The following is an 18,503-nucleotide window of genomic DNA, read 5'->3' as shown; positions in this document are numbered from 1 at the left end:
CAGTGAAAGCCATGCATAGATTTTTGCAAGGACAGGACTTTAGGGAGCATAATTTACTGACCGAACTTTAACAAAGTTAATTATGGCTAAACATATATATGGCGAATGTCTCAATTCTCTCCTTATTTTCACCGTGTTATATGTTTGAGGACATGCAAATCATGGAAAGTAAGTCACCTTCTAATCTGAAAGACTGGGAATTAAGGTCTTGAATTTAGATTTTAAATGGCTTAAAAATCCAGTGTGATGGCTCATCAAACTTTAAGCAAATTAACACTTGTGCTGCTGAAGAATTAACCAATGAATCAAGATAGCAAAGAAGCTTTTCCTAATCAGCCCCTGCCTTTCCAAAATTTAATCTTTTCCCCCTTTGAAGAAGAGTAATGTTTATCAAATTAGCTTTTTCTTACCTACATCTTCACTTTGAAAAATTTTAGAAGCCGCCATGCAAGTCTGCTTTTAATGGAAGCCATCAATGATCTGACCGAGTCCCACTTATCTTAGGGGAGATGCGACTTAATCTGCAATTTGGGAAGATGGTTCGGATTAATTGCGATGCTAAGAATGTGTTTGGTTGCAAGAAAAATTATCTCAAAAAATTATACCAACAAGAAATCACACTTTTCATTTGTTTGTTTTGCTAGAAAATTAATAAACTTAGAAAGCTTATATTTGTATCTCTAGTGGAACTCTTTCTCAAGGAAATATGCATCCCAATAGAATTTTTTTTTTTTTGTTTTATATACCACATTACACTGTAAGTGTCAAGGCTTCAATGCCTCTAAATTATATGGGGTCTTTCAGGCCATCTTTTTCTGTTCCAACAAAAGTAATGGCCCCTATATTTTGCCTAATTCATTGACTCGTCGTTATATAATAGAATGGATAGATATTAATTCTTTAAAGACTTATATTTAGTGTATGTGTCTTCGATACATCCACAAATCTCCTGGGCTACATCTGGGACAGGTGAATTGAATGGCAAGGATGGGTGACATGTGAATCTTATCAATTAGCATCAAGTTTGCCTTCAGGGAAGGGCATCACATGAGAGCTACTAAATGCTTTGCAGTGAAGCAAAGCCACTCACAAGTCACAGGAAATCCCTTCCCTACTTTGGTTGTCTCCATCAGGATTCTTCTATTTATGTGCTTGGAGGACATGGCAAGGCATGGAACATAGGGTGCTTACCAAACAAAAAAAAAAAAAGGCATGGGACATAGAGCTCTGGACTTTAAATCAAGGTTTCTATAGGCACTTAGGGTGTGTTTGATTTATGACCGGAATGGGAACCGGAATGGATTGAATTGGAATTGGAATTGAAAAGAAAATTGAATACTAGGAGAGAGTAGGGGCGTTCATATTGTCTTTTACAGTTGGAATAGGAATTGGACTCTCCCAACCATATTAGTAGAACGGAAATAACTCATTCTCTTTTCTATTTTAGAGTCCAACTTTCTCTGACCAAAGATACTCCTATTCCATTATATAGAGGATTCATATGAAAATTATATTTACTATTTTATAATTACCATAACGATTGGTATTCATCCATAATGCCTCATTTCAAATTTTTAATACTAATATACTGATTGCAAAAAACTTGACTCTTATAATAATATTATAATCCAAAATAATGGGCAAGAATGAAAAACTAATGGTATTATTTTTCGAATAATTTTTTGTTTAATAAAAATCATTATTTTTCAAATGGTACATATTCTTTCAGAGAGAAATTAAAAAATAAAATTTAAGTATTAAAAAAATATTATTTTATTTAGAAAGAAAGTAAGGATGCAAACAGTAGCTATTATTGTTTGCAATATAATGGACTGCAATTTTATTTTATATATAATGTAAGGCAGCTTGAAATTGCTATAATGATATGATTTGTAATATTAAAAAAATAATTTTTTTTATACCTCGTATCAAATGATTTGAGCCTTTTGGAAGATGGCTTATGACAGGGTTGAGCAAATAATCGAAATCTGAACAAACCCATCCAATCCGACCCAATAAACATCGGTTTCGGTTGATTGAAAGACATAAATCGGATGGAATCGAATTTGAATTTGTAAAAAATCGGTTATTTACAGTTAGATTCGGTTCTTATATTTTTAAGCCATACAAAATCGAATCCAACCGATATAGTATTTCATAAACTCACTTTTATTTTGAGATGGCATCATTTAGACTTCAATACTTCATTCTAAAAAATACCTCATCATTCATTTGGATTCATGAAAATGTTAGTATTGAATTGTTGATGGAAGCACATTAATTTGAGATAATTTTAAAGTGAAAACTTTTAGATGTAGTTGCTTTCAGACGAGTAAATTTTTTTTTTCTATTTTATTTCGTATAGATTTAAAAATAAGTTCAAAATTTATAATTTATAAGATTTAGATCTTTTTTTATATTAGATTAATAAAAAAAAAAGTTTAAGTAGACCAACATTGGACTTAAAATCAATATTGGATCAATATTGAAGCTTAAACCGACACAACTCACCTAAACCCACTACAAACTATTTACTTCGATTTCAAATGGTTTATGCATGATAAATGGTCGATAGTGGATTAAATTTTTTTTAATCCAATTAAATTTGATTGGATAAAATTTTTTTTCTTAACTCGACTGAATCCGACTTATGTTCAGCCCTAGTTTATAAGATGGTTAGAGGGTTTTGATGTTCAGTTCCTTGTTATCTTTTGCTGAGTCATGCGATTGATGGTCATTGGGATTTATTATTTTCTACGAAAAAGAACGAAAGAAACATGAGGTGGGGGAACAATGGGATTTATTATTTTTCTATGAAAAAGAAAGAAAGAAACCTCAGGTGGGGGAACACTGGGAGTCAAGTCATTGTCCAATCCATACCAAAAAAAAAAAAAAAAAGTCATTGTCCAATTAATAATTTTTAATAATAAAATATTGAACAATAAATTTTGAGTTGGTCGATAAAGAAAAAGAGATTTAAAATAATAATTTCCTCATGGGTGGATGAAAATATCTTAAGCAAGTCATGGCCAAGATTGCACCACTAAAATCTGACCCAAATTCACAAGCTAATAAATGGATTGACTTACTGGTATGTGAGATAATGAGTGTTATCTAGTCTATTAAGAGAGAACATAGAGACGCTGGCAGGCAAGAGAGGACCTCAAAGCTTAAGCTAGAAGGTGGATATTACTAGTATATGAAACTAACTAATTTTTCGATGTAGGACTATTTCTTAACATCATCTCTCACATGTTGAGTCTCAAAAGATGGAACAGGCTAATTGATAGGTAGGAATGTAAAGCATCGATAGACAACGAAATTAACTCTAATACTATGTTAAAGTCGAACCACAAAAATATAAATCAGCAGGTGGATAGACTAATGAGTGTCTGAGATCAACAAAAGTCTCTAACCTATTCTACAATACCCCCTCTTTATATTGAGCTTAAAAAGATAGTTTTGAGCTAAAAGGCTCGGAATCATGTTGATTAGTAAAAGGATAGAGATCACATCGATCGGTAAAAAAGCCTCAATCTCTTGCTAATCCACATGTAGTAGCTCAAGGGCTATTTAGAAATAGCCTCATATCAGATAAGTTTACGACTCTAGTTGGTCACATATATTTTAGAGCAAGATTTTGAATACTAGTATGGAACCTATACCATATCTCCACCAATGCTGAAACTAACATATTCCAAAAAAATTGAAAAACCATTGGCATTGAACCATACGATGTATTAGTATTAATCGGTATGATCGGTACATACAGATACAATTGTTTCAGCATTCCAGCATCCATATTTGATCCTGTTTTGCATGAAAATGGTTTAACATCATTTGTGTTTTCCCATTTTAGTGATTTTTGAAACTATGCTTTTGAATCCAGTCACCTACTGCTTAAGCTTTTGGCTTGAACTTTAAGATACTTAAGTTTTCAAAATAAGTTGCACAATTCTCTGAAAGTTGACCTTAAGAAAATAGGCCTAGTGGTTTTGCAAAAAGTTATTCACAAATTTTGAATATAAATTATACAATTTTTTTTATAAGACTCTGAGCGAGTGTTTTCTTTTTTTCTTTTTCTTTTTTTTTTAACAAATACAACACAAAGTGCCAGGATGTTATCACAATAGATGGAGGAAAACATTCCATCTTGAATATTGTTGTACATTTTTTTTCTGGTTATCAGAGCAAGAGCATGCATGATTTAAGCATTCCAACTTAGTAGCCCCAAAGCATTATTACATATGGTGGAAAAAATATCCCATTCTTGAACAAAGAAAACATAGTATCTAAGTTGTGGATATCAAAACTACTGAAACTTTTTCTTCCAAAATTTCCTAGAAAAGATGGGTTTGTTGACTCAAAAAGAACGGTGCCTCCAGAAGCAAAAGAACTGTAACTCTACACTTTATTGTACAAACGCTGCAGCTTTGCAACACAGTAGAATCGATAATACCCACTTTTAACCCCAGAATGAGCCATGTTATAAACTCTCATCACCATGATGTAGTGTTGTAGTTAATTTAGAATAGGACTGGAAATTGATTTGAGCAACTTGCAAGTGGCTTGCATGCAGCTCCATTTTAGGCTTAGTCAAGCTTTATCAAATGTAAATGATCCGAACTTGATCTAATCAAGCCTGGCTCCAAAATTCAAGATCTGATACATTGCACTTCAAATGGGTGGGGCTGAGTGGCCTTCTTTCATTTAGCTAGACTACCTAGTTGAGCCAACTTAGAATGAATTTTGAACTAAACCTGAGTAGCTGTGTTTGGGCTCAATTCAAAGACATCTGCGGTCGCATGTCCATGTGAAAGAATTTGTCAAATGACAGACAAATAGGCTATTTGCTTCATTTCCATGCCCAACTCTAGCGAAAAGAACATACATCTAATAAATTACATAAAGAATTCTGTCTGCTGATTGCTGCACTTCCCGCACAGCTATTTAAATTCAATTTTAAGATTTAGAAGTTGCTACTGTAAGAGACAAAACTGGCTTTTAGAAATTTATAGATACTAGATTGAAATCGTTTCTATTAGTTCAGACATTCTTGGATAATCTACCAACATTAATAATGATATCAAAGTGACAGGGATGCTCTGGGTAATTGAAGACCAAGTTTGACATATATTCTCAGATTTTGCAAACATGTACTGACTTATTTATTTATAACTGAAGATGCCATAAAACTGAGCAGGGGGCATTTGGTTTACATAGTTATTCAGTACGCAACGAATGCTGTTTATGCACAACCTTGTTGAGAAATCTTGTCAACTGGTATGTATTCTGCTTCCTTTAAGATCACATATGGTTTCCTTTCCTCATCATTTCTACAAATTCTTCATAGTTGATCCTTCCATCCTGTCAAGATCATAAGAAGCAGTATCAGACATGATGGCAGATTGCTTTTGTCAGGTATATGCAATAATATAAACAATGACTTTCAAGTGAAAGAAGAAAAATGATTACATACTTTATCAGTATCAACGTCCTCAATTATTTCGGTGATGGCTGCATCATCAATCGCTTCATTTTGTGACAAGGCTTTTTTCAGTTCATCACTTGTTATATACCTAAGAAGTATAATGCACATCAGATCAAGCAGTTTCCATTTAATGTGAACTGAGTAACAAGAATCTGCTGATTCTTTAATACTGGTGACTGTGCATCATGACTCTTTTCTTCTGACTGGTAATCAAAAATATGAGGTTAAAAACAGGTTATAGATCATTATCCTTTCCATTGTATTGTACTAAAATTTGATCCATTTGTCATGACATGTTTACAATGATACAGAGGCAGAAACATGTGGGAGATTAACGAATACAATAGTATTTCCAAAAATGAAACAATTACATGTAATGGAAATTAATCGATGGGCTTTCTGTCCTCTCAAAAAAATAAATTACCATATGTAACGATATTTTGGATCAATTTAATAATTCAAAAAGGAGCCCAGTAACAATGGATAGCTGTGACCAAGAACAGAAGTGGGAAGACTGCAGGGTCTTATATAAATTTCTTTCGGTTATGATAATGTTAAGAAAATAATCATAGGATGATTTTTATTCTTTCCTTGCCATGCCTGTCATAATGAAATATCAAGGCTCTAAAGAGGATGCAGCAAGATAATGCTTACCCACTTCCATCTGTATCGAAGTATTGAAAAGCCTTAAGCAAGTTCTCTTCCTTTTCCAGTCCATGTCGATGCATTGTAGCAATAATGAATTCATTGTAATCAATAGTCCCATTCTTGTCTACATCAGCCTGTGACAAAAATACTAAATGTCAGGATCACAGAAACATATTATAGGGAACAGGAACTCTAGCAAGGCAATCTTACTGCATCCATAATTTGTCTGATTTCAGCTTCACTAATCCTTGATCCTAGCCTAGTCAGACCAGCCTTCAATTCATCATATGTAATTGTACCACTATTATCAGTATCCATGTTTCTGAACATTTGCTTCAGACCCTTGATCTCCTCGTCTGAGAGGTTCTCTGCAATGACCTTTAATAGCCAAGAAGTGTGGATGTTAGCAATAGAAAAATGCAAATATAACAGCACCTTTTTTCAGGAAGATGACCTTTAGAGCAACTTTCTTTAGTTTGTTCATTGCTGCGAACTGCCTCATTCGGATTAGAACCGCACTATCGAGAGGTTTATCAGATGCTTGACCATCTTTTCTGAGCCATGGATGTTCTGCTCATTATTTAAATCCAAATTACCATGATGGTCAGGTGAACAAAAATATAGGCAATAGATGCGTAACACATACATTTGCTCTTCTAAATTGGAATGTGAACCATGGTGGTTGAAAATCTTAGTGCACCCTAGAAATCTTAAAACATGAACATGCTTCCGCAATGGAAGAGTTTAAGCTTTTACATGTTCCTTCTAGGTGACAATATACTAACCGAGGGCCTGGGCGGCAGTAATACGTTTAGTAGGATCTTTTGTCAACATCTTCGATACGAGGTTCTTCGCACTTGCAGATATTGAAGGCCATGGTGGACTTTGGAGGTCAACTTCACCCCGTAATATAGCATCAAATATACCTTTTTCGGTGTCTGTATTCATTTTCAAATCATAATAAGTGAGTTAAAAATTGCAGCATATAAATAAGAGGTGATGGTTTTTGGTACCTTCCCAGAATGGCGGTGAGCCACATAGAAGAATATACAAGATGACTCCAGCACTCCACACATCAATCTCCTTCCCATAGTTTCGCTGCAAAACCTCTGGGGCCACATAATATGCACTTCCTACAAGGTCCTTATAAACTTTACCTGACATCATTCAAAGAGACACATATGTTTAGCAGACGTTTTCAGCATTCAAGTCTTGTGCTGTAGCACTAATTTCCTAAGAAATGTTTTGAAGGAAACAAATATTAGCAATATCAAATTGGTCTGGTAAAAGAAGTTATGTCGGCCATCTTGAAGAAGTATATGGTCTTCTCTGACAATAGAAATGAGCTTTTTAAAGCTGCACTAATTTCACTGGTTTGTCCCTTATAAATAAATTTTGGGCAATAATCTTTATTCTAGATCTCCTAGGATATTGAACTATGCGTGTCAAACCATTCATAAATGTGATTATTTCCATGCTTCCACATTCTCTGAAGCATTGATCATTGCCTCAAAATTCCGGATGAGACATCAAGGGAAAATGAACTGAGAAATCTAGTATTGCTTATACTAAAGATAAGCACCTAAACTCTTTCTTTTTGGTAATTAATAAGTCCTACCACTGACTTGTGCATTCTTCATGGGCACAAGACATTTCAAAACCATTCAGAGTATCTGGCTCATCCTTCTAAGCTCATCATAGACAAACCAGCCATATAAGCTATCGAAAACAAGATTCATATTCCAAATTGCAGATTGATAAGAACCCTGGTATCGCAAGTTGTTCCTCAGCTTGAGAAGGACAGGAGGTGGCTTGGCACTTTAAGAGACATGTTCCCTTTTTGGAGGTGACTGAATAGTCACTGGAGCTACTGGTGCATTTCCTTGAATCCATTAGAGTATCTTTATTTGCCATGTCTCTTGAAAACTTTGACCTTTTGTTTGAGTTGTCTTTCAGAAACTTTGCCTTAGCAATTTAACATTTCATTATTTATTTTATTGATCCACAAAAACTAATAAAGAATAGCTAGAAAATGATGTGTCAAATAATGTTAAGGAGTATTTGTGCTAAGTTGAGAAATGAGCAAAGCATGAACATCTTGGTGGTGGTGGCAGTGGTTATTGTTGTTGTTGCTGCTGCTGTTGTTGGCATGTTATTTTGAGAGAGTAGGTTATTATGTGTTTAATTTAGATGACATTTTCCTTCAAGGACAAAGCATGATATCTTTGACAATTCATCCAAGCTCAATGAAATAGTGCCTTCTCAAATTTTTCTGCTGGTAAAGAAGAATTTGAGATAGTCGCCATTGGGCAGCAAACCCTTTATCATCTATATAACCCAATAAGTTTGAGAACATTTTTATAATTGGCATTCAAATGTTGCAACCAGACCAGTGTCAATTGGTGTCAACTTCAAGCTTAAAGAAGTCAACCAGGAAACATGGAAAGACAATATAACCATTTTGTTTTGAGTCTTGAGTACCTTTGCTAAACATTAATTCTTCAAATTAGATAAGGATCTCATATTATTTCACCACAATCCATAGCATGCCATAGATTTCTTTTATGTGTTCTCACAAGGTATTTTTCATGTGTCACAATCTTCAAGTTATGAGACTATGTATCTTAATTTTCTGATACTTGGTACAAGCTTATTCTCGTGCAATTGTTCTTCACAAACACCAAAGTTTATTTAATGAAACTCAGAAAGAACACCAATCTTATATCTTTTGAATTAAAAATCAACTTTTTATGGTTTTGTATATTTGTTCATAGACATCAATCTTGAAATCTATTTATGAAGCCTCAGCAAAGACATCAATCTTACATCTTTCAAATCTAAAAATTCACTAATTATTATTTCTTGTATGACTAATTTTCATAACCAACTATCATGAAACCTATTAATGAAACTTCAGCAAGAGCAGAAATCTTACATAATTTGAATCCAAATATCACTAGTAAAGAAAAAATTGAAAATAACTACTAAATTTATGTTTTCTTTGAAGAATATTTCTTCCAGAAAAAATCAAAATTCCCACAAAAATGTCAAAGTCCTTCAGCTGAGTAATAAAAAACTGCATTATTAAATCCAAGAAACATTGCAGTAGAAAAAAATCAATCTTTGCCTTATAAAACTACAAGTGTGATTTTTTTTTCAGAAAAGAATAGCAGTGGAGGAGTGTCTGAATATATTTATCTCACTAAAAAATTTATATAAATTTTACTTCCGCCTTCCATAAATTTACGAAGACACGTTTTCAAAATTCCTTTCTATCATTAAAAATAATGAACTCATCCCTCCCCATTCAGTTTCTAAATCCAAACCTTGCAACAATTCACAAACTAACCTTCTTCAATGAACACAGAGAGCCCAAAGTCAGTGGCCTTGAGATCAGAGTTATCATCGTCTCTGGTGAGCAAGAAGTTCTCTGGCTTGAGGTCCCGGTGCATCACCCCCATGAAGTGACACACATGCACCACCATCACAATGTCCCTACATATTGCAGCAGCCTTTTTCTCTGAGTAACTCTTCTCCTTGATGATCCGATCGAAAAGCTCCCCTCCAGAGCACAGCTCCATAACAAGGTGCACACTATGCTCATCCTCATATGCACCCTTGAACTCTACAATGTTGGGCTGCCCAGAGAGGTGTTGGAGGATCAGCACCTCCCTCCGGAGGTCCTCGATGTCGGTCCTTCTCACAAGCTTGCTCTTCGACACCGACTTGCAAGCATACTTATGCTTTGTAGCCTTCTCAATGCATTGATAGGTGATCCCAAACTGGCCCCTGCCAAGCTCTCTTTCAAGCGTGAACAAGGATTTGACATCAACCATGGGTTTCTGGAGGATGGACCCCATTTGAGCCGATGATGGCGTTTTGGAGAGGGAGGTGGAAGAGGTGGTGGGCTTCGGTTGCGTCGCATCTCGCTTGGTGAAGGAAGATGGCGGTGGAGGTCCAGCAGAGGGCTTGAAAGAGCCAGAGGTGACATGAATTGCATGCGTTCTCTGCAAGCAATTACCCATTGAGGGAAGCGTTTGTTTACCTCCTCCTCGGCCTCTTGGTTGGTGGAGTTGGCGGGGATGAATCAATGGATGATGGGTCTTAGTTTTGTTTCAATGGAGAAGATTCTCTGCTTCCTTTCTTTTTCCTCCACCTCTCATTCTACTTTGCTTTCCTTTCACTTCTCATCTTTATCATTGGCATCGCCTTCTTCCATCCTTTTGCTAATGGCTTTGGCAAAAGGAGGACAAAAAGAGGTAGCCGTTCTTCCAAATGGGAGTACGAAGATTCAAAGCATGTCATCAGATCAAGCAAAGATTGTTATTCTTCAGGGGACAGTGGGGATGAAGTGGAGAGCCGTCAACCTCGTAGGAGGTAAGACCCATCAACCTTTCTAAGTTTTCAGAGAAAAAGAGGGGGAGTAGTTGTTTAAGTTTCTGTTAGGAGAAAAGGAAGTGACCGTTAACATTCCCACCACAATTCCTTTTATCTTTCCCATGCCCATACTTGTTAAAGGGCTCAGAGGTCAGAACACAACTGATGGTATGGAGCCCAAAAATTATAGTTCAGATTGGTTGCCTAGGAAATCTGATCTTGTTTCTAGCATTTTGGGATACACAATTTGAAACTCAAAGCAGCTCAAACTGGATGCAGTAAGTTAGTGTTGCATTGGGAGGATCTATGGATGGTTCTGATGATGAGGATTTAAAAAGTAGATAAGGTCCTGCACTGAATAAATCCTAACGCAAGTGGGCAGACACAGGCCTGTAGAACTTTTGTGCTTTGAGTGGTTAAAGCAGGTGATGCATTCAAGCAAAAAGTAGAAAAACTGAGAGGTACCGGATTGCACTGCCAATGGATGAACCTTCTCATAGATCCCAATCAACTAATCTATCATGTTTTTTAGGTCAATCAAACTGGACAAATTTTAAGTATGCACGCTTGGTTGTAATACAATAAGTCTAGGCTGAATAATTTGGGAGCAATTTTGTGCGACTGTTCGGTTGCCATTAAGGAAACTGATATCAATAAACAAAAATCAGATTTCAGAATTTACTAAAAGCAGAATAGGTCTTAAATTTCATGAAATTTATTTCTCAGTTTTTCCAGAATTGCAACCTGTCTGAAACAAAGTTTATATAAATCAAATTAAAAAAAATGATTTATTCTTGATGAAGGGATTGGAAGCATATGCCGCATTTCGTATCATTTGTTTGAACTTTTTATCACTGTATGAGATGCCTCTGCTTTCACTTTCTTGTCAAGTAGGCTAGCTTTTACCTCAGGCATATACCTGAGCCAGACTTTGCACAGATCCTTCACTTTCAGCTTAACAGCTAAAAGGGAATTTCTTTTGCTTTTAGGAAGGTATGGATTCTTGTACTCCAATCATCTTGAAAGGACACCGTCTAGTTGAAAGATAAGTATTCTAGGAATACAAAAAACAAGAAGTGATTCAGGGTATGGCTTGCTTCATCCTCAAATCTAAGAAAGATTGCATTCCTAAAGAATGGGTATTGGTAGAAGATGCTTGGGACATGTGGGCCAGTTAAGGATGAGCCCTGGCTGACTAAAAGCCATGGGCACAGGATACTCTCACTTTCCTACTTTCTTTACCGACGGAGCAGGATCAAAACATTTTTGTTTACTTTGAATTGATTCTTTCTTTTTATAAAGTCTTATCTCTAGCCTCTTCAAGGCTTGATAAGAATTCCATTTTATTAATTGTCTCCAAGGTTCTGATATTTCACACTTCACAGCATATGAAGGGATGCCTCAAGTCCTATAATATTGCATAAACTAGAACATCTCACTTGGATCTCTAGCCCAATATCCTCCATTGTCATAGCAGTCGGTACCATACCGAACATACCATACCATGCTGATGCCATATCAATATTCGGTATGCCTTGCCATCTCATACTATATCGCATACTTAGGATGAAATAGGATGATACTGGTATGGAGTCCAGTACTAAGATGGTGAACCTTGGTTACACTTAATCCTACAGACAAGTCTCTTCTTCTTGTATAGCAATGGATTGTCATATAAACTGATTGGATTATTTGTGAGAAAGCAATATTGTGATCATTGATAATATATATAGGTATTAATTGCCAACCAGACTTTACTCAACCAGAGAATGGAAACAGTGATTGCCAAATTTTGAAATTCAGATGATTAACTTTGTGCAAAGTTGAATCAAGAAAACAGACTTTATACTTTCGTAAAAAATATATGCATTAGTTATGAACATTGTTTGCATAAATTTTGAACATAGGTTGCCTATTTTTTTGGGCAACCTAGAAGTGGATAGCATTCAGCTTATTGCATACTTAACCAGGCTTGACTCAAGCAACAATGAGCAAAAGTTAGAAGGCTTTTTTTTTCTTTTCTTTTTTTAGGACGATCACATCACTCCAGTGTGAGTACAGTCAAAAAAGTCAGAAAATAAAAGGTTTTGTAGGACATGCGAGCAGGTCTCATCCTATCACCAGGTTCAATCTCCTTGGCAATGTATAATGCAACCCAATCTACCGTGCTATTCACCTCCCAAAAGACATGCCGAACAAACACTGCAATAGAATTACAAAGGAAACTTCAGATATCATGGAGAAGTGGATGAGCCTCCAATTGCTTCGCCTCGTTTCAGATCTAGCCAATAACAATGGTAGAATCTCCCTTCATAAAAATCCTCTCCCCCTAGAGCTCCTACCTGGTGTAGATGATGCCCGCTCAGATAGCTTGAAGCTCAACTCCTGAGATAGAAGGTTCAAAAGGATATGAGCCCCCGTTGCTAGCAACCTGACGTCCGGACCTTAGATGATATAGCTAGCACCACCCTGCCATCCCTAACACTACCATCAAAGTTAACCTTTACAAACATCCAAGAAAGGGCTCCCAGAAAATAAAAAGGACCTTTTGGATCACTGCAAGAGCAATATGAGAGTCCCAAAAATCCAGAGCATCAAGGGACATGCCAATAATGTCGAAACAGCTGTACTCTATAGCCAAGCAAATGGCTCTCTCCAGCACTCAATGTATAAGTACAACCTTGACTTCAAAGACCAAGTTGTTTCTAAAAAGTCAGATCGGATAGGTGACATATATTATCCTACCTCTTCAAGTACAAGTTGATACCTCGATCATACTCTGATGGATCGCATCTAGTAAGGGGTCTAGCTAAAGGCCGCTATTCGCCCCCAAAGCTGACCACCCGCCATCCTCCACATCAACCTTGCCTTCAGGCAATGCAGGAGGGCATGCTTCGTTAACTCATCCTCCAAGAAACCAGAAGCTCCATATCCTTATCCGGAATAATATACGCATTGGAAGCCGATCCCAAACAACCTTCCAGAAAAAAAGCCTCATCCTGAAATGAGCAGCCAGTCTCCATATCCAAATAACCTCGATCCTCTTATTCGATGTAGGCTTGCACATTTTGAAGAGATCCCTCGTAAAATCCTTTGGGCAACATAATTAGCCCTACACTCTCAAATCCTACCTTTGATGGATGGGATGCAACGCAAAGACACCACCATCAGAGTTCAAACTTTGTCTTCTTCCAAGTGGAGATTGGAGAGAAGTGCCAACGAGCTAAGGCTGCTAAGCGAAGGCTAGTCGACAAGCTCAAAATTGGTTTCAAGTCCAAGTATACCAAGGTTTGCTCATAATCAGTTTCAAAATTTAAAATCTGATGGAATTGGATTTAAGTTGTTGTTTCATTAATTTTTAAAGCCATTGAATTCAAGCTTCATAGAATTTGGTATTGCTTTATAAATTTTCATTCATACACTTTTAATCTAATCGACCATGCAATGCCTTTGCCCGCTTGTACAGCATTATAATGGTTGAAGTAGTAGTTTACATACAACAAATAAGCTTATCTATTTTTGCAAGCTATGATGATACAGTCTCGAGTTAGCACTGTTTTGAAAGATCTTATAAGAACTTCAAACTAAAAACAATATAAAAAGATCCGTCATGCAAAAGACAGCTAAAGAGCTGTGGACCAAGGTCCCAAAGATTTAAAAAATTAGTTTTAAAGGAGTTCATTGAACACGCATGATTCAACTCATTATTTCAGATTACTGTGATGAATAGTCTTGCTAGATTTGTATATTGTCAAAATATGTGGAACTGAAAGAACAATATTTTAAGTCAGGTAAGCTAAAATCAGGTAAGGTAAGCTAAAATCAGGTGCATTAATAAGGCAAACTCGTACCTTAATAAATTATTGCATTTTTACCTCTTCAATAAGACTATCCATCATTACAATGGTAGGATGATGTAAGAAGTCAGAAAAATGCTTTCTTATGTATTTTAGATACTCTCACCAGAAATAGATGAAAGATTAGGAATCAGGTAATTCATTTGATATACTCCATTTGAACTTCTTATCACCGTATAAGATGCCAATGTAATCAATTTCTTAGCAGGTAGGCTAGGCTTGAGATGAGGCATATAGGTGAGCCAAACTTTCCAAAGATCCTTCACTTACCGTTTGACAGCTACAAAGGAACACTTTTGGCTTTTTCGAGCATGTGGATTAAGGTTCCCGTGTCGGTTGGTATGAACTATACCAATATCAAATTGGTATGTAGTCATGTACCATACTAACACCTGTACATCTTGTCATCTCACACCATACCATGTTCTGCCACTATAATAGAATAGTACGAGCACAAATCCGATACTAAGACGGCGAATCTTACGGATACTTGATACTGCAAACAACTTCAAACGACATCATCTTGATGAAAGATTTGTAACATAGCAGAGATAAAAAAATAAAACAATCAGTGGTAAAGGGTATGGCTCACTTCATACTGAGATCTAAGAAAGATTTCTTTCCTCAAAGGAATGGTTATCAATAAAAGATGCTTGGGATATCTGGGCCAGTTAAAGAAGAGCACAGGCCGATTAGAAGCAATGGAGGCATACACAATATTCTCTAATTTTGCCACTCTCTTTATCTCTGAAACAGGACCAAGATTCTCTGTTTACTTTTAAGGGCATAGATGCTTTCTCTTCAGTCTATCTCTAGCCTCTCATGACTTCATTAGAACTAGGTTATACACTAACACCAAGCAGGTCCAAGGTTCTCATGTTTCACACCAGTGCATGAAAGGGTGTATCAAATCCAAAGGCATTGCATAATTCATCAAATCACTCCTAGACCTATAGCCCAGTTGTACAGATCGAAGCATGTGTTACACCTAACCTAGAAGACAAATTTTTTGGATGCAGCAGATAGTCATAGCTGATCTGATTTCTACAGTAATGGACAGTCATATTGATATATTGGATTAGTTTTGATCACTTCTCATGTATATGGGTATCAAGTGCCAGTCAGATGTCCCTAACAAGTACTTAGCAATTTGAAAGACCTGCTGCTAGACATGAATTGCTGACAGGTCAGCTTTCATTGATAAAAAGAAAATGAAGGCACAAAAACTATTTAGAAGCTAGAACAAATTCAGATGTGACCAAATTATGAATGAAACAAGAAAAGTCTATGCATGCTGTGTAACATCCAAAGCTGAGTGCAATTACTATTAAAACATTTAAAAACTATTCACCCTAAGAGCACAACCATCCATTAGTACAAGCATGTGCACTATTGTTTGAGGTTTTGTAAAACATATAACCCAAAAAAAATTGGTCTTTCGGAAAATGGGTTTTATGAATAATAGGATTGATTTGTTGTTCACAAAACTCATCTTTCTCACTTTATGACTTGCATGTTTTTGCAAAAAAAACAAGCCTCATCAAAGCAACATAAGAAGTATTTTCCGTAAACTTCACTTGTTCTTTCTACATATTTGTTTTAGTAAAACTTGATAACGGAAGAGCCTCTATATAGAAAACTTTTAAAATTATGACCTTTGTTGGCATGTAATTAGTCTTTGGTGATAATGCATGAGTTGCTCATTACCCAGACTATGCAGTATCAATGTCCACCATCATCCAATGTCACAAGTAATTTAGTGCAAAAGAAAAAAAGTCAAGAGGAAAAGATCATATAACTGGCCCAGAACTTCCATATTGCTTCAGTTAGAACTGGTGCCATACATGCGGTTGAACAGAGAAGCAGTACAAAAATTAAGATAAGTAGTTTGATTTCTTTCTGTGAAAGATTTTATTTCCTTGTGTGAGATTGCAAACTTGCCACCTTTTGCTATCACTGCCCATTAAGAATTGAAAAACAATTGGTATTTGCTGGCAGATTCACACACCAGACACAACCTGCCCTGTAGCTAGCCTATGAAAATTCTTACATTTCAAATGGTAGATGATCTGATGGTCAAAAAAAAAAAAAAAAAAAAAAGAAAAAACTAAGAAAAATTGGGATCATAGACTTTATTGAAGTTATCTCACAATCCGACCTTAAATCTAGCTAAAAATAACAATGGTCATTAGAAAAGGAGATCAATCAGCATGCTTTTTTATTTGTCGGTGCACCCTGTTTCTGTTTATCTCCTGTTACATATTTTAGATATTAAGTTATCAAAAGGGATGCATTACAAATTCATAAAATAAAAAAGAAATAGAAGCACATCTCATATCCATTACTCCCAAATTCATAAACAATAACAAATAGAAAATCAACATTTGAAAGTGCTCTAAACAACATATAATAACCAGAACCAATAAACCAGTATTTTGATGAGTAGATGGAACGGCTTGAGATTGTACATGTCAACTCTTATAAATTGCAGAAGTGACAATGCCTTCATGCTGGCTGCAGTGAAAGGAGAAGAACTACAAACAGCAACCTACACCCACTTTTTTTTGATTTAAAGTTTTCTGAACAGACCTTACTGCATTGGATCTTGTTGATGCCGACTAGCTTTGAGTCATCTTGAAAGTGCGTATATAATTTAGCACAAGCACACTTCTGTTGCTGATGCAATTAACAGCCACATCACATGAAACCAGATGCAATTAACAGTCACATCACATGAAACCCGATGAACACTTGGCTGATACATCAGCTTTAGGTCCATAAACATATATTTTGCATACAATAATTAAGACACTCTGAAACTACCATCTTCACCAAAATGCCCTACATATTATGCCTCATAAACATCCAAGAAACAACAATGCCTTCAATTTTCAGTGAATAATTTTAGGAATAGAAATGTTCTCCAAGTGATTGAAAACTCTCTTACAAGCCTAACTGACAAACATATAAGCAAGTATTTTTTTCATCTTCTTTTTCATTTTTTTGCTTTCTACGATAGAAATATGCACTTTGCATTTCATTTTGAAATATGTAGATACTTATCCGATTCAAGATGTAATCTTCTGCTAAATCTTCTATCAATAAGCTATCTTATTTGAAACAAGATCTATAATAATCCATAATAAAATCCACAACTAAAACCATAATTCTTCAAAACCAGCCGACAATGATAAAAAAGCTATACAAGACGAGATGGTAGATCCTCATAGCTCAAGTATAGCACTTTCTTTATAAAAATATTTACTGTCTGGTGGTGACTAATATCCACCACCAATGATATCATCTCAAGCTCATCGTAGTCCAACAATAAAATTAATTCTGCCGATACCTTCCATTCCTAAGCAGACAAACCATTGCCAATTAGACTGCCATCCAAACCACATCTTAACACAAGCATGAATCTCAAACCTTCCATGGTAGTTAACACTGATCTCATGACGGGAGGGAACCCTATGGACGAAACAGAGCATGGAGAAGCGACAGCTTACCAATGAAATCTGTGTAGATCCGTAGTCTTCCAGGAATCCTTTGAACTTTTTCTTGACTAAGAGCTGCAACCTCTCAGATATTGAAACCCCTACACAAAGTGAATTGATTTCACTCTGACACAGGGAAGGTGGTGACTTCTTAGCCCCAGGATAATAAGCCGTCAGAGTAAATAGGAAGGAGGCCTCATTGTTTTGTCCCTGCTGACCTTCATCCCCAATCTGATCCGTTGGATTCCCCGAAAGTAATACTCCAGGGACAAATGGCAGGGCACAACTCGAGGTAATTAGGGCTTGATGATGGGCCGTTCCGGCCCACTAGGTTGGACGTTATGGTGGAGAATAGGGCTTAGAAATGCACCAAAGAAAAAGAGAAAGGGTTAAGGTTTCAAAATCTTCTTGAGAAATTCTTTATGCATCACTTGCGATGCAGTAAAATTGACGTAGAATACACCACAGTAGTAAATTGGTTAAGCATAATATAACTAATAATAAAATAGATATTTAATATTATTCAATTTTTTTTTCAAATTTTTTCTAACAAAAATATCTTTTCCCTCCGTACAATAAAAAAAATATAGTATTATTACTTTCTGATACCTTATATAATTTTTTTATAAATAT

At 35.8% G+C, this 18,503-nt stretch overlaps 1 protein-coding gene and 1 long non-coding RNA gene across 2 annotated transcripts; both read right to left on the bottom strand.

The window, feature by feature from the left end:
* Window positions 1–4,998: 4,998 nt before the first annotated feature.
* On the bottom strand, window positions 4,999–10,578 carry LOC105042558 (calcium-dependent protein kinase 12). Its single transcript, XM_010919833.4, has 8 exons — window positions 9,489–10,578; window positions 7,153–7,296; window positions 6,925–7,077; window positions 6,594–6,709; window positions 6,350–6,517; window positions 6,146–6,273; window positions 5,480–5,579; window positions 4,999–5,367 (listed from the first exon to the last, which is right to left on the bottom strand). Exons 1-8 carry the CDS (start codon window positions 10,162–10,164, stop codon window positions 5,308–5,310), a joined length of 1,545 nt encoding a protein of 514 aa, XP_010918135.1. The 5' UTR covers window positions 10,165–10,578; the 3' UTR covers window positions 4,999–5,307.
* A 6,104-nt stretch (window positions 10,579–16,682) lies between these two features.
* On the bottom strand, window positions 16,683–18,100 carry LOC105042559 (uncharacterized). The gene is made up of 2 exons (XR_012141056.1): window positions 17,883–18,100; window positions 16,683–17,731 (listed from the first exon to the last, which is right to left on the bottom strand). It is a non-coding gene; the product is annotated as an uncharacterized lncRNA (long non-coding RNA).
* Between the last annotated feature and the right edge of the window lie 403 nt (window positions 18,101–18,503).

Source organism: Elaeis guineensis, chromosome 4, assembly GCF_000442705.2.
Source record: "Elaeis guineensis isolate ETL-2024a chromosome 4, EG11, whole genome shotgun sequence".
Lineage (NCBI taxonomy): Eukaryota > Viridiplantae > Streptophyta > Magnoliopsida > Arecales > Arecaceae > Elaeis > Elaeis guineensis.
Note: the sequence above shows the minus strand (reverse complement) of the source record. Positions and strands in the feature narration are given on the sequence as shown.

What these genes read in the sequence shown, in the direction of transcription:
- LOC105042558 (XM_010919833.4), bottom strand. Translation starts at nt 10,164, where the DNA reads ATGGGTAATTGCTTGCAGAGAACGCATGCAATTCATGTCACCTCTGGC. An exon ending in TCAGACAAATTATGGATGCA is followed by an intron (nt 6,274 to 6,349) that starts GTAAGATTGCCT and finishes TTTTTGTCACAG; the next exon opens with GCTGATGTAGACAAGAATGG. An exon ending in TTCGATACAGATGGAAGTGG is followed by an intron (nt 5,580 to 6,145) that starts GTAAGCATTATC and finishes TATACTTCTTAG; the next exon opens with GTATATAACAAGTGATGAAC.